This window comes from Lepidochelys kempii, chromosome 20 (genome assembly GCF_965140265.1).
Source record: "Lepidochelys kempii isolate rLepKem1 chromosome 20, rLepKem1.hap2, whole genome shotgun sequence".
Taxonomy (NCBI): domain Eukaryota; kingdom Metazoa; phylum Chordata; order Testudines; family Cheloniidae; genus Lepidochelys; species Lepidochelys kempii.
Window position 1 is genome coordinate 1,889,823 of NC_133275.1, and position 17,864 is coordinate 1,907,686.

At 59.4% G+C, this 17,864-nt stretch overlaps 1 protein-coding gene across 1 annotated transcript; it reads left to right on the forward strand.

The window, feature by feature from the left end:
• Window positions 1–3,295: 3,295 nt before the first annotated feature.
• LOC140900672 (tubulin alpha-1C chain) lies at window positions 3,296–8,573 on the forward strand. Its single transcript, XM_073318302.1, has 4 exons — window positions 3,296–3,395; window positions 6,149–6,371; window positions 6,468–6,616; window positions 7,502–8,573. The coding sequence occupies exons 1-4, from the start codon at window positions 3,393–3,395 to the stop codon at window positions 8,474–8,476; spliced, it is 1,350 nt and encodes a 449-aa protein (XP_073174403.1). The 5' UTR covers window positions 3,296–3,392; the 3' UTR covers window positions 8,477–8,573.
• Window positions 8,574–17,864: the final 9,291 nt, after the last annotated feature.

Genomic DNA, 17,864 nt, shown 5'->3' on the forward strand with positions numbered 1-17,864 from the left:
TACCGATGGGGAGACCCAACACCCGCCCGGGCCCTCGTCCTGACTCTCAGCCCTCGGGAGTGAAAATGACGCCAGAGCTGGGGCACGTTGAGCCGTGGTTTGAGCAACAAGGTGCCGGTCTTGAGCTGCCACCGCCAGCTTCTCCCTTTCTGATACGGGCTCACGAGCAGTGGGGGGTGCAAACCCTTTCCGAGAGGAAGAGCCCCAGAAGGATGGGGCGGGGGGAGCAAGTCAGCACACCAGGATGTGCTCGTGCGAATGCCGTCCCGGTGAGAGGGTCACACTCACGGCCCTGGGACTGGAGCCCGCGGCAGCAGGGCGAGCGCCCGCCCCCAGCCTGAAGAGACCCTCGCTGGGGGCTGGGCCTGGGATGTACCTGAAGGGGCCTTCAAGGGAGAGGCGTCCCGCCCGCACACAGCCCGTAGAGAGCTGCAGTGGGACTGGCCCTGCTCCCGGCACATGGCTCACACGGTGGATCAGGGGCATGGCCAAAGCGTCACAGGGGGCCAGAATGGGAAATGGAATGTCTTGGAGCGGCCAGCGCCAGCCGGGCCCCACAGAACAGGGAGCCCCTGCAGACCCCGTCCCTGCTCCACGTGCAGGATGGGAGTAACTGAGAACTGGGGCCTTGTCCTTGGCCTCTCTCCTGACATCATGGCAAGCGGCTGGGCTGCTGGCGGACGTTGTTTCCAGTCCCGTTGGCAGGTGGGCTGAGACCCCCCTGCTCATTTAATGTGGGACCCAAAATGGCTGCCACCAGGTGACAACTTGCAGTCACCTGCCGCCTTGGCCAGAACTGACCTGGGGAGCCAGGTGTCAAAGCTGCCCCAGTGGCCGAGGGGTCCAATGCCTGGTGAATGCTAGTGCAGCCTTTAGAGCTGTCATGCCGCCCGCCGTGAGGTTCCTGCTTTAGTGGAGGAGGAGATTAAATTCCTGACTTTATTAGTTGCCTTTGTCCCACCCCCAGCCTGCTGCGTGGTTTTTCCCTAAGGAAACTCCCCAGGATCCCATTGTCAAAATGGAAAAGGAGGACTCGTGGCACCTTAGAGACTAACAAATTTATTTGAGCGTAAGCTTTCATCTGCCTCTGTCATTTGTTTTTATGACTAACTAGCCCCAGTTCCCCAGGTAGCTGTAACTGACCCATACCCTGGAAAGTCCCACAGGTGGGTTCACTTGGGGCAAGTGGCCTTGGCTTTCACAAGAGATGCCCAGAATCCGCGCTGTGGTTAGTACCAAGCAGCAAAGAAAGCCGGGTACTGGCCCTGTAGCTAATCCAGTGACTATTTGAAAGGGCAGTTGTCAAACACGCATGGATTACAGGTGTTCGCCATGTCCTAGCCATGTTGGTACCCGGCTGACAGAGGGACAAGGTGGTGAGGTAATGCCTTTGATTGGCCCAGCTTTGAGGACAAAAGCGGAAAGAAAGCCAGGCTCCATGCAGAACGAAGGTCACGTGCGTCCTGCAGGCTAAAGTCTCTCCTCGTCCCCACTCCCTCGCCCCACAGCGTGTCATCCAGACAACATGTTCCCCACTGGGCCAGCCAGGGAGGGGAGAAGGGCACTGAGTTCAAATCCTGACTCAGACACAGGCTGGGTGCTGGAGCCTCGGGGCAGCCACTTGTCTGTCTGGGTAGTGGGGATAACAACATCGGCCTCCCCAGGGAGTCACCAGGGTTAGCTAGAGCTAAGCACTGTTCTGATAACTCCTTCCCCCCTGCTGCCACTCGCCACCGCTCGGCGGCAGTTCCCAGGCATGTAGGGGCATCCGACAGGTGAAACAGGCAGCAGAGCTAGACTCCGGACAGGGGCAGCCGCACAAGCTGGACATGCTGGGGGAAGAGGGTGGGCGGAAAAGTGCCCTGGGAAAGCGCAGCGAGGAGCCTCCTTGGGGAGAGCCTGCGCGAGGCAGGCAGCCTTGCTGGCCCTCCTGGCCGAGACAGGGCCAGGAAAATGCCTCTACAGCCAAGCCCGGGCTCCTGGCGTTTCGCCTGGGGGCATAGGCTGATCCGGAGCCGGTGCCCCAGGTCGCTGCCCCCACGAGCAGGGTCAGCGCTGGCCTGCCAAGCCTGGTCGCTCAGGCCCTGTGCACGCTAGAGCATTCTCAGACCCCCATATGCCCCCCCGCCGGGGCCTCGCCTGCCCACCGCAGCCCCCCAGCCAGGCTGCAGGCCGGTGGGGATAATGCCATGTCGCATGTCCCTGGGGCTCTGTGCCCACAGACCCCCCCCCAGTTCCCTCCAGGGGGCAAGCGACCCCCCGTTACAGGGGGGCACCCCAGGAGAAGGGGGAGTGTTGATAGCAGGGAGTTGACTGCTCAGAGGGAGCTCCCCAGCCACACCTGTGGCCCCAACCCCTCACCCTGGTCTCAGGCCCTTCATGTGATCTGCTGCCCCCTCCCTCCACTGTCCTCCCCTCCCCAGGGAGGTGCTGCCTTGTCCAGCCCCCTCCTCATTCACTGAACACTGAGCTACCAGCCCCCCCCACACTTCCTTCTGCACCCCACCTCCCCAGCCCATCGCCCCTGTGTCTCCCCCACCCCCCGTGTCTCCCCCAGCCCACCTCCCACCCCCCATGCCTCCCCAGCCCATCTCCCCCAACCCATCACCCACCCCCGTGTCTCACCCAGTGCTCTCCCACTCCCCATGCCCCCACAGCCCCTCCCGCATCTCCTACCCCCAGGCCTGCTAGGGTTGCCAGTTGTGGTTGGACACATTCCTGGTGGTTTCTTCACATGACAAAACCTTTAATTAAAGATTTGTCTTTAATTCCTGGAAACTCCAGGGCAATCCTGGAGGGCTGGCAACCCTAATGCCTCCCCATCCCATTCCCCCACCCCCATGTCTCCCCCAGCCCATCCCCCCTCTCTTGCACCACCCCACGGTCCCCATCTCCCCCACCTCCCATGTCTCCCCCAGCCCATCCCCCATTTCTCCCACCCCCATGGTCCCCATTTCTCCCCCATGCCATCCCCCCTCTCTCCCACCCGCCCATGCCTCCCCCCATCTCCCCCAACCCCTTCCCCATGCCATCCCCCATCATCCCCACTCCCATGTGCCCCCCCAGCCCCTCCCACATCTCTCCCACCCCCCATGGCCCCCCAGCCCATCCCCCAGCCTCCCTCCCTCCCCCCTCCACATTCCACTCCGCGTCCGTCATCCACTGCGTGCGAGTTCAAACTTTCGAACCTGCCAATCAGGACACCTTGGGGGCGGGGCTTAGACGAGGGGCGGGGCGTTGAGGGGACACACACCTATCTCCCCGCCCCTTCAGCCTTAGCCCCGCCCCCTCGGGTATATAAGGCCCCGCCCGCGGGGCTGCCCAAACTTCTTCTCACTGGAGACTCCCTAAAGGGTCGGATAGTGAGAGACGCCGCTGCCCCCCCCCCAGTCATGGTGAGTGCGGGGCCCGGGTTCGAGTCCCCCGCGGCGAGCCTTCCACGCGGGACCGTGCGCACTGTGGGGGGCGGCTGGAAGGGAGCTGGGGGGCAAAGTGTGGGGGAGGGGCACGATGGGGCTGGGCGGGCCGCGTGGGGAGGGGGCGGGCTGGTGGGTGGGGGGCGCCCTGGGGCAGCCGCAGCTCGGCATGCCGGGGGGGGGGGCGCACCGGCTGCAGCGACTCCGGGGCCCTAAGCACGCGTGGGCCCCACTCGCCGCGCCTGGCCCCGCCGCGCCCCGTGACCTTGGTGGGGGGCCCAGCGCGGGCCCCCCCCGGGCTCCGGAGCATCCCCGGGCCGCGCCCTCGGCTCCTTGCTGCGCCACGCGGGGCGGGTCCAGGGAAGCGGGGGCGGGCCGAGCTCGGCCGGAGGCGGAAGCTCGCTGGGGGGGGGGCGAGCTCGCTGTCCTGCGGCCGGGTCGGATCGGCCCCGGGGGGGGGGAGCTGGTGCCTGGCGGGAGTTCTCCGGGGCGGGCCAGGCTCGGATCTGCCCCGGGCTGGGGCCCTGCAGACAGGAGCGCCCTGGAACCGGGCGTTATTGCTGGTCTGCGCGCTCGCAGGCGGGTATAACGCCTGGCCACGTGTTTCACTGCGGGGGGGGGGTCTCTTCACAGTGATGGGGGACCGACCCCCCCACAGTTACAGACAGGGATAGTGAGACTCCGGGCCCAGCTGGCCTGCGAATCCACTCCGCGGCCACCCTTGAGAATCGGACCCAGGAGTCCTGCTGGGCCCAGGACACCGGAGCCTGGCTTTCCAGCCGCTTCTGCTAGGCCATGGTGGCCCCAGAGACCGGGGCCCTGGCCCTCGGAGCTAGCGGCCACGGGGTAGACAGCTGGTGCCGTGTGAACGGAAGCTGTAACCCGCAGCGGCAAGTGACTTTCGGGTTGGCCCCTTGGGAAGGGGCTGGGAAGATGCCCTGAGGGCAGAGAGGCGAGCCAGGGCTCCGTCAAGGTGAGATAGGAGGGAGTAGTGAAAGCGGGACTGGCGGTTGGAGAGGGATTAGGCTGGCCCCGTTGGTCCTGGGTACAATATTCAGGAGCATGCAAATATCCTGCCCCCCATGCATGGGAGGCCAGTGCTCTCTCCTGGGTCTGCGCCCCACCCCGGGGACCTGCCCCTGTGGTGATGCGCAGGCTGCCGGGCCTGAGCGCCTTGCTTGGAGCAGTCAGGGGGTGCGTAATGCTCCGAGTCAGCCAGGGTCACAATGGGCCTGGGATAGCGAAGGGCCTGGCCCGTGGCCCGCATTAGTCAGCGCTTCAGCGGGGCTAGGGGCGACTTCATTTTAGAAGTCGATGGCCATTTCAAGTGACCTGAGGGGCTTCCAACAGCGAATGGCAACATAGCCTTTGCCAGCTCTCCTGACTTCTGGGTGCCTCCGTTTGCCCTCTGTGAGGAGGAGGAGGTTTTCCTACCCCTGGGGAGGAGGATTAGGGTTTGTGCCCTGCGAAGCCTTAGTCAGGTGCCAGCCTGCATTTCAGCAGGGACCGCCTCAGAAGCCCTGTGGCCGCGAATATGGAGAGGAAACACTTAGAGACAACGTTTCAAATGTTTCAGAGATGCTTGTGGGACGTTTCCATGGGCTCCGACAAGTTCAGTCCCTTGGCTTCCCTGGGGGGCAGCCAAATCTCTGCTTCGGCTGGAATTTCTGGCCACTTTAACAACTTTTTTAGGAAAAGAGAAGCCGTTTTCCAGACCTTGCGGCTGGCTGTACTCTGGCTAGACTCGCCAAGGTGCAGTGCGACCTCCCCTATGGGGTTAAAACCGGCTGACCACAGCCCTTCAAATTACAGCTTTTGTGGCTGCTTATCTGGCATGTTTTTCCATGAGTCAGATGGCTGGAGCTTGCTGGTTTAATCTGGCTTAAAGGGGAAAAAGGGCCTTCTATTGAAAGAATAGGACTGAAGCAGAGGCTGAATTAGCTCAGTGAGGGTTACACAATCGCTGGGAAGCCATGGATCAGGGACTGAAAGGAGGAATTTGCATGTTTCCATGGGGCCCATCAGGAATGTTCCCTGGAGCTGGAGGCTGGCCTGCGGGTATACAAACTGGTGGGACCCAGGGAAGCAACACTTCAGCGACTAGGCTGCAGCTGAGAACTTGCTGCCTCATCACATGTCTGATTTTGGGTCAAATCTGCTTTGACCCTGCAAGCCAGAGCTGCCTTGACTAGCTGCTTTCAGGCACCCAGCCAGCCTGTAATGTGGCTTCTCTGAGCTGATGTGGTCGGGGAAAACCCTTGTCTGGCCTGGTTCGGGAGCCGTGTGTGTGTTCTGATAGATGCCTTGGCTAAAGAAATGGTTCCTTAACAGTCACAGCATACTCTTCCCACCCCAGGGGAGTGGTAATTGGCCACAATTCTGTCAGGGCCAGCTCCCTTCCTGCTGGGGGGCTTCCTCTTGGCTCCTCTCTAGCCTACAGACTGTTTCCTGGAGGTGTTTGCACTGTGGGTCACATGCCTCATTTGTAAATCTAATCTTTCTAAGCATAGATTCTCAGGGTTGGAAGGGACCTCAGGAGGTCATCTAGTCCAACCCCCTGCTCAAAGCAGGACCAAGCCCCAACTTTTGCCCCAGATCCCAAATGGCCCCCTCAAGGATTGAACTCACAACCCTGGGTTTAATCTTGCGCCGTCCAGCCCCATGATCAGCTGGTGACACTGGGTGCAAAACCACCCCCAGCCAGGCTGCTCAATGTCCTTTTCTCCCCGCAGCGTGAGTGCATCTCTATCCATGTCGGCCAGGCTGGTGTCCAGATTGGCAATGCCTGCTGGGAGCTCTACTGCCTGGAACATGGGATCCAGCCTGATGGCCAGATGCCCAGTGACAAGACCATCGGCGGAGGAGATGACTCCTTCAACACCTTCTTCAGTGAGACGGGTGCTGGCAAGCACGTCCCCAGAGCAGTCTTTGTGGACTTGGAGCCAACAGTCATAGGTGAGTTCTGGGCTCCCTGGAGTAGAGTCCTGAGCCTCGTGTTCCCGTGATCTCCATGGAGAAGGCGCCTAATGCTAACTCTTCTTCCCTCCCCAGATGAAGTGCGCACTGGGACCTACCGCCAGCTCTTCCACCCTGAGCAGCTCATCACCGGCAAGGAAGATGCTGCCAACAACTATGCCCGTGGGCACTACACCATTGGCAAGGAGATCATTGACCTGGTTCTCGACAGAATCCGGAAGCTGGTGAGTGAGTCTCTGCCCAGTGAGGCCAATCTGGGGTGTGCCCACAGCATTGTCTGTGGTCCAGCCTTGGCAGCAGAACGGTGCTGATGTGTATATGTGCCAACCCCCGTTCTACCTGAATTGGCTTCCTAGCAAACGTCTCCTGTTCCGGACGGGAGCGAACCCTTCTCCCTGTTCAGCAGCAGAGCAGGGAGGGGCTGAGGGCCTGTGTCCTAGACAGCTAGGACAATGGAGTGAGCATGCTGGTGAAGGGAGGGATGTGGGGGCGGGTCTGCACCCATGTTATGCAGATATTGGGAGTCTTGGATTTAGTGTGGGGTTGGAAACAGACTGGCCCCCCATGGGGCAGGGCATGAACAGAGCAGACAGGCTTATTTGCCTGCTTGGTTTCAGCCTTTACGACTTCTCACCTTCCTGACTGGCTCGTTCTCACAGCTGCCTGTCCTACCCCACTTCCATGGGGGTGGGGGGGCCCTCTGCCCCTGTGTGACACTGGAGGGGAACTACCTCAGTCTCCACCCTCTTCGCCAGGCATACAATCACTGGTAGTAGGCGGTTGGGGGCGAAAGACTTGGCTCTGGAAGAGCTGCTGTCTCCAAGCAGTGACATCGCTCTGGGTTCCTTGGGTGGGTCTGGCTGAGGGTGCTGTCTAGAGCACCGAACCCACTGAGGGTGGGGGACCAGCTGTCAGTCTTGTGGCCAAAAGGCTCATCAGGAGCAGATGCTCCTGTCCCAGCAGGGGCGGGTGAGAAACCAAACTGTACTTGATCAAAGAGCAGAGCTGGCCAAGATGGCCTGGGTCAGGGCCTGGTACGAGCAAGGCTTGTGTGACCAGGATCTCAGTGCAGGTTCCGGAGGCAGCTTGTAATGTTTTTCTTCTAACAGGCCGACCAGTGCACTGGTCTCCAGGGCTTCCTGGTCTTCCACAGCTTTGGAGGTGGCACTGGTTCTGGGTTCACCTCCCTGCTGATGGAGCGTCTCTCCGTCGACTATGGCAAGAAGTCCAAGCTGGAGTTCTCCATCTACCCCGCTCCTCAGGTCTCCACCGCAGTGGTGGAGCCCTACAACTCCATCCTGACCACCCACACCACCCTGGAGCACTCTGACTGCGCCTTCATGGTAGACAACGAGGCCATCTATGACATCTGCCGCAGGAACCTGGACATTGAGCGCCCCACCTACACCAACCTGAACCGTCTTATTAGCCAGATCGTGTCCTCCATCACCGCCTCCCTCCGATTTGATGGTGCCCTGAATGTAGATCTGACAGAGTTCCAGACCAACCTGGTGCCCTACCCCCGTATCCACTTCCCTCTGGCCACCTATGCCCCAGTCATCTCTGCTGAGAAAGCTTACCATGAGCAGCTGACTGTAGCAGAGATCACAAACGCTTGCTTTGAGCCAGCCAACCAGATGGTGAAATGTGACCCCCGCCATGGGAAATACATGGCCTGCTGCCTCTTGTACCGTGGGGACGTGGTGCCCAAAGATGTCAATGCTGCTATTGCCACCATCAAAACCAAGCGCAGCATCCAGTTTGTGGACTGGTGCCCAACTGGCTTCAAGGTTGGTATCAACTACCAGCCCCCCACTGTGGTTCCTGGCGGTGACCTGGCCAAGGTGCAGCGGGCCGTATGCATGCTCAGCAACACCACAGCCGTTGCCGAGGCCTGGGCTCGTCTGGACCACAAGTTTGACCTGATGTACGCCAAGCGTGCCTTTGTTCACTGGTACGTAGGGGAGGGGATGGAGGAAGGCGAATTCTCGGAGGCTCGGGAGGACATGGCTGCCCTAGAGAAGGATTACGAAGAGGTGGGGGCGGATAGTGTGGAGGGCGAGGATGAAGGAGAAGAGTATTAACCGGTCCTGTCTCTTCCCTGTGCTGTCACTTCATTCTGTTCTCTCTGTTCCTGTAAAACTCTCCAGTGTCCTGTAGTCATTAAAAGTGCTCTTCCTACTTGGACCGTCTCGTTTACTCTCCTTCAGCGGAGCTCTGGCTCGGCCCTCGGGTGGGCCAGGGCAGGCTTAATGAGGAGCAGCTATTGAATGGGAGGGGGGTGGGGCTGTTCTCCACTCCTCGCCAAGCTGAACACTGGCCTGGGACCCTCAGCCCGTGACCAAGCCGCTGCATCAGAGCAGTGCCCCGGTCCCGCTTCAGCGATTCACTGAAGCCACTTGGCATGTGCTGGAGCCCTGCTGAGGGGTAGAAGTGCTGTTATGGTGACCATGCACTCGCTGTAGCTTCCTGCCTCTCCCGGAGACACTCATCCAGCTCCCATCTGCCACAACTTGGGGGCAGGGGGTGTCTGACTCCACCATGGCCTCCTGGGTGGCAGAGACCTCCCTGTATGCTGTGCAGGGGACAGGACCCCCCTTGCTCATACAGCTGGGCACAAGACTGAGACCTGTCCCCACCACAGCCCAGTCCAAGCTGCTCTTAGCCTGCCATGCAGGCGCTGGGCAGAACTTCATTCTTGGCCTGGGGTGGCCAGGCCCTGCCAGGCATGGGGCAGGTGCTAGGCATGGGGCAAACTGCCCAGTGCTTGGCCTGGGGAGCCCCTGGCTCATGCCAGCAGGATGGGGGACAGAAGCTGAACCCAGCCAGAGATCCAGCAGCCTGACTGCTCTTGTACAGGCTCTCGTGTGCAGCTGCCTGTCCTGCTCAAAGGAACCAGGCACACCCTGGTGAGGGAACCCAGGCATCCTGCCTCCCGTTCTTCCCGGGAATGGCTGCAGTCCATCTAGCTGCCTGGACCTATTGGGTGCAGATAGTCCAGAGCAATCTCCCATTCCAGTATTAATGCCTCCCCCTGAGCTCCATCCAGGGCTCTGAGGGTCACCGCTACTTAACGGGGAAGTTTTCTCCCTTCTGTAGTCCTGGAGGAAGCCTGGGCACAGGTAGGGATAGTGTAGCCCTATGCTGACCACTCACTGAGCCCTTCCCTTTCAACCCCTACTCAGCAGCATGCAAGGGTCCTTGCCCCATCCCTGTGTCCTAACTACTCCCATGCACTGAGTGGGGCCAGGACTTTGTGCCTCAGTTTCCCCTGAGTGGGGAGCTGTGCAGGGGGAGAAGGGACAGGCTGGCCAATAAAGCAGCAGATGGAGGGAGAGGACTGGCCCCGCAGTTAGGTTTGGATTATGCTTTTCTGTGGTCAGTACCATAGCAGGGCTGGATTTCCCAGTTTCCCTCCAGACAGCCCCTGGCATCCGCCTCCCCCAGCACCAGGCGGCAGCTGCTGTTGGGCCAGCTCCTGGGAGAAAAGGGCAGCAGGCTGCAGACACACCAAGGGGGAGGCTGGCATGGGCTCAGGCCTGCTGGCCCCAGCCTGGCAAGAGCAGGGGGACACCCCCTCCTGCTAGTTTAAATGTCCTGCTAAGATGCTGTCATAGGTCCTGGCTGTGCAAATGGCACCATGTTACTCGGCCTGCCTGCTCCCCTGGCTGTAGGGGCTGGCTCCCCTCTGTGAGCCCTGGGGAGCAGACCCACCGTGGGCAGGGGGGTAGAGACTCCTGCCCCAGAGACATTTCAGCTTGAAGCCAGCAGCTCCCCAAGGAGAAGGGGGAGCAAGGGATGGGACTGTCATGTGGCCCAGCAGGGGCTGGTAACAGCTGACACTGGCCAGTCACTGGGGTGGGGTGGCCCCTTCTCTTTCTCTTCTCTCCAGGGTGGCAGTTGCAGGGGCCTGTGGGCTGGACTGAGGGGGGAGTCCAGGGTGGTGCTCACAGGGGGTTGTGGGTCTGGACTGAGGGGCACTGGTAAAGCTCTGGGGGAAGCCCAGTGTGGCAGTCACAGGAGGCTGGACTGAGGGGGGGAGCCCATGGTGGTGGTCGTGGGGGCTGCAGTCAGGTTGAGGGGCAGCGGCAGAGCTGTGGGGGGCTGTGGGTCTGGACTGGGGGAGCCCAGGATGGGCACTGGGATGCCCAGAGGAACAAGGTGCAATCACCCCCGAGGCCTAGGGTGCTGCTTGCAGTGTTTCTTCCTTGGCAGCTGGCTGAAGGTTGTGTCCTGCAGGGCCCCTTCTTTGGGCTGCTTCACCCCTAAAATGGCTGGGGGAGGAGACAGCAGGGGGCCCCTGCCCCATGTACACTGCAGGGGCAGGGCAAATGCCTCACCCTGGAGCAGGAGGAGCCAGGGGCTTGTCCCACTCCCTCGCTGACAGTCGATGGCCCTACCCCAGCTGGGATCCCATGGTCCCCAGCAATCATTACATAGGCCCCAGCCAGTGCTGCGATGCAGTCCCTGCTGGGGTGGGGATGGCAGCTGTTTAACAGCCAGGCTCCACACCTGTTTAGAACAAGGGAAGAAGGATCCGGCTGTGGGAACAGAGGGGGCAGGATGGACGGGCTGGAGCTGAGGTTTGTTGGGGGTGGAGGGTGCTCTAAGGGTGCTGAGTGGTCAGAGCCCCTGTGCTAGAGAGAGGTGATGCCGTGCTGGGATTGCGAAGGGGACCCCTTGCTGCTCCCGATCCACAATGGGGGCTATTTGGCAGGCTTCCATCCAGGCACCTGCAGCCCCAGTGACGGCTCCCCGGCCCCGCTTTGTGGCAGGCCCAGCAGGTACCAAGCAGGCTGGCTAGGTAATGAGCTGGCGGGAGGGGGCTCGAACCCCTGGGAGGGACAACAAATGCCAGCTGCCAGGGCCACCGAGCTGGGGGGCCTGATGGATCCTTCCCTGCTGCCAGCGCCGGGCGCTCAGCTCTGATCTGCACCTGGGGGATTCTTGGGCAGTGGAACCTGGGCAGGATTTTCCTGCCTGGAATTTCAGCTGGGGAGGAGGGGGAATGTGTGGTGTTGGATGGGGGGGCAGGGGGACTCAGCTCATTGTCCGAGAGGCACTGGAGTGAACGCTGGGGCTGATTTCTCCTCCCTAAAGAGTGCGGGGGACCGTGAGAGTTGCTCTGTGTGTTCCCACCCTGGAAGTGCCCCAGGCCTTTTGCACTAGGGAAATGCAGCTCCTTCTGGGGTGCAGCACAGTCCCTGTGTGGTGGGGGGGGTTGGATTTTAACCAGTGGCCCCCTGGCTCTTAAACCAAGTCTGCTGGGGTTTGTGCTGCACTGTGGGGTGAGGGGGTCCCCATGCAGGCCATCAGGCATAGGCCCCCATCCCCCTTTATCTGTGGCCCCAAAGGGGTGGGTGCCCCCTCTCCAGCTCTAGCTGTGGGGTTCACAGGCTCCCCCCATTCCCTCCGTGTTGTCTCACAGTCCGGGGGATGGGCGGTGCTGTCAGGGAAGGGGGGTGTCACTGGGTTCCCACGGCAAATGGTCCCACCTGAGTGAAGGGGGTGGGGGAAGAATGGCGTGAAGGGAAGACAAAGCCATGGCGGGGAGCCTCATGCTGCAGGACTGAGACACCCAACATGATATCCAATAAAATAAAAACCAGCGGGATCATCTTAAAGGGGAAAAGGCAAAATACCACATTTATTGTGAATACAGAAAGAATCCTAGTAAGCAGTTAGTTATAGCGATAACATTCCATTTATTCTCACATTCATTCACACACACACAGGTTCTGCAAGGTTATTATCGTAGTTACCAGCCTTAGAGTTGCTCATGCCAAGCCACTGGCCAGGTCCATTTTTGTAGGAATTTCTTCCTGGGCCAGTCTATGGAATTGCTTCATCATGCTGTTGCTGAATCAATCAGCGGATGGCACATTCCTGACGGCTCCGTGCTGCCAGATGTGATCTTGTTCTTTGGTTCTCCCATCCTTGAGGCTGTTGGGTGGATTCCAGTCTGCCCTCCGGGGTCCTCTGGTTATTTCCACTTGACGCCTTCTTCAGCCGATGGACACCGGATTCTTAGGCTGGCACCTCCCTGATCATTCAGTTGTTATCCACACCAAGCATCCATCCACATACATCCTCTATCTCTATTTTAATCACAATTGTTAACAAAGCGAGATGAATACAACAAAAGGGCGGGGAGTCTCTGGGTGCTGTTTCTGTTGTTACAGAGTATTGCTTTGAGTTCCTCTCTGGGTGAGTGGTGGTTGTTACAAAGAATTGCTTTGAGAACAGACTCTGTCTCAGAATGTAATACTAAAATTAGCAGCTTGCAAGTTTCACACGTAGTGGGAGAGAAACAGTACCAAAAACCAAGAGACCTCTGAATTAGTAATACCCTGGAATTTAAACTATGGGGAATCAAACTCATTTGTGATTTTAATATAGAACTTCTTTAATATGATCCAACAAACAGGCCTGGGCCCCCTGGAATGGGGTTATGGAGCCTTTTGCCTTGAGGTGGCCAATTCCAATCCTGCCCAGGGGCAGTGACTGGCCTCCTCAGAGACCCCCCCCTCCCCATGCAGTGAGTTCACAGGTTCTCAGCATGGACTGGCCCCCTCATTAACCCAGACCTGACTGGCCGCATAGGCTGACGGCCCTGGGTCAAAGTTGGAGCGTGGGGGGAGCTGCTGCCTGGCCTGGACCCACTGTGGGGACAGATGGGGACTTCAGTGCCCATGGTGCTGCTCTAGAAATGCCTACAGACCAGTCTGGTGCCAAGGCCCCTAAGGAAAGGACGTGGGTCGTGTCTGGGGCCGGACCCAAAGGCCACTGCAGTTAACGAGGGTTCTTCTGTTGGACTCAAGGACCTTGGGATCGGGCCACTGGGTCCGAGGGGTGCGGGAGGAGACAAGGGGCTGTGGATTGTGTGACGCAGTCATCGCCTGACCCGGGGGGAGGGGGGCGGCGCTTGGGGCAGAATCTGGCTCTTGTAAATAGTGAAGAGATAAATGAACATGGCTGAGATAGCTCCTCTTAATTAATTAGCCTCTTAGAGTTGGTCTGGCAACTTCCACCCTTCCAAGTTCTCTGTATGTATATCTATCTTCTTACTCTCTGTTCCATTCTAGGCATCCGATGAAGTGGGTTTTAGCCCACGAAAGCTTATGCTCTAATAAATTGGTTAGTCTCTAAGGTGCCACAAGTCCTCCTTTTCTTTTTGCGAATACAGACTAACACGGCTGCTACTCTGATGGCTGAGATTGTTCCCAGTTGCCTGAGAACTGGGAGCCCAAATCACTGAAGCAGATTTTAAAATGTTGATTTATCCATCCACCCATCCCCATCCACTCCATCTGTTTATTCCTGTACACCCCCTCTATCTATCCCCATCCACCCCCTCTATCTATTCCTGTACACCCCCTCTGTCTATCCCCATCCACCCATCCCCATCCACTGTCTATCTATCCATCCCATCTATCCCCATCCATCCCAATCCACCCCCTCTATCCATCCACCCCCTCTATCTATTCCTGTACACCCCCTCTATCTATTCCTGTACACCCATCCCCATCCACTGTCTATCTATCCATCCCATCTATCCCCATCCATCCCAATCCACCCCCTCTATCTATTCCTGTACACCCCCTCTATCTATCCCCATCCACCCCCTCTATCTATCCCCGTACACCCCCTCTATCTATTCCTGTACACCCCCTCTGTCTATCCCCATCCACTCCCTCTATCCATCCACCCATCCCCATCCACTGTCTGTCTATCCATCCCGTCTATCCCCATCCATCCCAATCCATCCCCTCTATCCACCCACCCCCTCTATCTATCCCCATCCGTCCATCCATCCTGTCTATCTATCCCCATCCATCCCAATCCACCCCCTCTATCCATCCACCCCCTCTATCTATCCCCATCCATCCATCCATCCATCCATCCCGTCTATCTATCCCCATCCACCCCCTCTATCTATCCCCATCCGTCCATCCATCCTGTCTATCTATCCCCATCCACCCCCTCTATCTATCTAGCCATCTATCCCCCTCCACCCCCCCCCGCCCGATTTAATCGAGTTTTAACAAACTTTCCCTTGTACAGACCAATTTTCAGGAGCGTCGGGTTCAACCCTTAGCTACCCAGTCCCAGCCAGCAGGTAAAGACATCCCCTCCCATGCTGGGAGCAGCCCTGCAGGAGAAGAGGAAACTGACCAGAGCCACAACACAAAACTGACCAATCCGGGCTCCTTGGGGCAGAGAAATCCCTGGCCGAAGCTGGGCATCTAAATCAATATTTTGGTGCCCAAATAGGATGCTGATCCTGAAGGATGCTCCATGCAGGCCCAAGCGCACCCCTCGAGGAGCTCCCCGCAGAATGGGGGCTGGTTTTAAGTGGTGCTGAGCACTGGGGCGGGGAAGAATCAATGGGGCTGCAGGCGCCTGGCCCCAGCCATCTCAAGTTATCAAGCTGTATGGCTGTCTAACCCTAAGCCCCAGCCCCCGCCCATGGCCCCAGGCACTGCTAAACACAGAACAAAGCAGCAGGCCCCACCCCAGGGAGCTTAGTCTCTAAGGTGCCACAAGTACTCCTTTTCTTTTTGCAGATACAGACTAACACGCTGCTGCTCTGAAGCCTCTCAAAATCAGCGTCACCAACTCTCACGATTTTAACTTGTGATACTGGAGGTTTCTCCTGAAGACCCACCTGCCAGGGTCACGGCCTCCTGCGAGAACCTCTCCTTTCCTCATTACGATGATTTAATAAAAGCTACTTGCAAGCCCTCACATCTGTGGGGTGGAGAAAGGGGAAGACAGGACTCTCAGGAACCAGGCGGCCAGTGAGCAGAGCCGCACCTTTATGATATTTTAAATCTCAGGGGTTTGAAGCTGATCTCCTGAAGTTTGGAGGCCGGACTTGTGAAGCCTGATGCCACAGCCAAGCCAAGGGCTGGTTTTGGAAAGTTTGGTGCAGACGAGGACGATGCTGGAAAGTCCTGCTGGGTGAAATTTCCAAAAGTGCCTAAGTCCCCTTTTCAAAAGTCACTGAGGCACTTAGGAGCCTGAGTCTCATTGAAAGTTGATGGCAGTTAGGTTCCTAACTCTCCTAGGTGTTCTGTGAGTCCCAATGGGCGCCTTAGACACCTAAAGATCTTTAGAAATCTGGCCCTAGCTCCTAAACCCCTTAGGAAAATGTTCTCCTTCTAATCAGCTCAGGTGACATTAATAACCCAGGGAAGGAGAGAGATACAAATGGGACCAGATGCTGCCCTGGTCCTGACATGAAGCCAGGGTGAGACCAGAGATTGCACCAGATTGACCCCAACGGGGCCAAGAGCCCCATCCACCCAGCTCTGTTCTGCCAGGAATCCCTTTGAGCTGAGATCTCTCTCTGGCTACCTCCAAAGCAGAGCCTTGTCCTTCGGAAATGGGGTTCAAGTCAGCAGCTGCCTCGCCAAGGAGCCCCTCCCTTCCCCTGCGCGGGTCGGGCTGCAGCCAAGTGCCGGATCTGCTGAGACTGGAAATCCAACGCCACTGGCTGACGTCTCCCTCACTCTCCTCTTCACGAGGCCTCGAGGTCCCTGGGCACAGACACAAAACAGTTTATGCTTCCCGTAAGCTGCTGCACCGCCCCCCCCCCCCATAAATCTTCAGCCGTGGGGGAGGGGAAACAGCCCAGTGACCATGGCCTGGCAGGGAAATGCTCATCAAGAAGAAACCAGTCGGGCGCTCAGGGGCCATTTAAAGGCCATTAGCCCAGTATCATCTGTCTGCGCAGCCCGCTGAGCGGCTCCAAAGCTCGTCTCCCTCCCCAGCAGGGACTGGGCCAAGAAAAGCTTTTCCCTCCCCCACCCTGTGGCTCATGATCAGGGATGCAGGAGAACTAGTCACTGGGGGTGAGCGCTGGCCCCGCCCCATGGGAAAACCGACTTCTTGGTCACCTGCACAAGACAGGTAGGGGGTGGGGGGAAGGAAGGCCAGGAAGCGGAGAGGGTCCGTGACAAGACTAGGGGCTGCCGGATGTTGCTCAGGGCACATGGGACTGTGCCCCCCCCCCACACACACACGTTGGGAGTTGGTGCTCGGGGTTAAAGGGGGCATAATGGGGGGCCGTGTTCCCAGGCCATAGTGATTATCCGTAGCACGGCCGTGCCTGCACGAGGGAGCGAAGCCCCGGCGGGCTGGGTGCTGCATAGACAAGGAGTGAGACAGTCCCTGCCCCAGGCCACGCACAGGCTAGACAGACAAAGGATGGGAGGGAAGGGACATCACCAAGGTCACACAGTAGTTGGTGGCAGAGCTGGAAATAGAACCCAGGAGTCCTGGCTCCCTGCCCAGGCCTGCTCCATTATGTCAATGTTAATAGCTTGAGGCTACACTGATTGGCTCTTGTGGGGTGGGGCCAGAATTTGGTCCTCAGTCAGGACTGCACCTCATCCCCTAAGGAGCTTGAGGCAAGCGAGGTGTGGATGGGCCCCAGCCAAGGACAAAGTCCCCTCTCCCGCCACACAGGGCTGAGCAGAGGCTGCACCCTGCAGTGGGGCTGGCTGGGTGTCTGGGGAGGCCTGGGCCCTGCAGTGGGGCTGGCCGGGTGTCTGGGGAGGCCTGGGCCCTGCAGTGGGGCTGGCTGGGTGGGTCATTGACTGGTGGAACGGTGAGGCCGGAGGCGTCTGGGGGGTGGGAGAGCCAGTGGGTAGCGGGAGGCGGTAGGGGGACAGGGCTGTTTCAGGCTGGCTCTGTGGGCTGGGCTGGGAGCTCTCTGCAGGGGAAGGATCCATCAGGCGGATCCAGCTGCATTACCCCCAACAGCCCGGAGCCAGGCGGGCCCAGCTGCTCCACATCCACCTCCCCAGCACCTCGCAGCCACCCCGCTCTGCCCCTGCCCCAGATGGGAGGGGGTGCAGCAGAGGGAGCTGACGGGGGGTTTATGGCATGCGGGGGGGGGGATGTTTGCAGCCTCCACTCCCACTCGTTGGCCACAGGCGGAGTTGGGGGGGGTTGGAGGGTCACCACAGCTTCAGCTCCCCGCTTTGCTTGATCCTGGAGGCACTGCATGGCTGGAGAGGGAAGAGTCCCGCTGTATCCGGAACGGGGCCTGGAGCTGCTCAACCCCTCTGCAGCCTGTGTGCGTGGAGGGGTGGGGGGGTTGCTGTTCGACCAGCAGCAGCCCCCCGGACACAAGCATCTGAGAGCTGGAGCTGCGCCCCCTCCAGGGGTCACAGTACAGGTGAGAGACGCCATGTCCTGCTCTGGGGCTGCAGGGCGTGGCTCTGCCCAGTGCCCTCTGGTTGGGTGCGGAAGGGGGGGCAGATCCCTGCCCAGCCCCCCCGGCTCCCTGGCATGTGAGAGGGTCTGGCTGTCAGCGATGGGCCTGGCTCAGACGGAGACGGCTGGCTGAGGCAGGGCAGGTTGGCAGCGCCAGGCTGTATCTTGTCTGGGGCAGGGCCGCCTGCTCCCCAAACAACAGCCCCCCCTGCCCCGCCCCACGGGAGGAGACCCACCGGGGGCTGC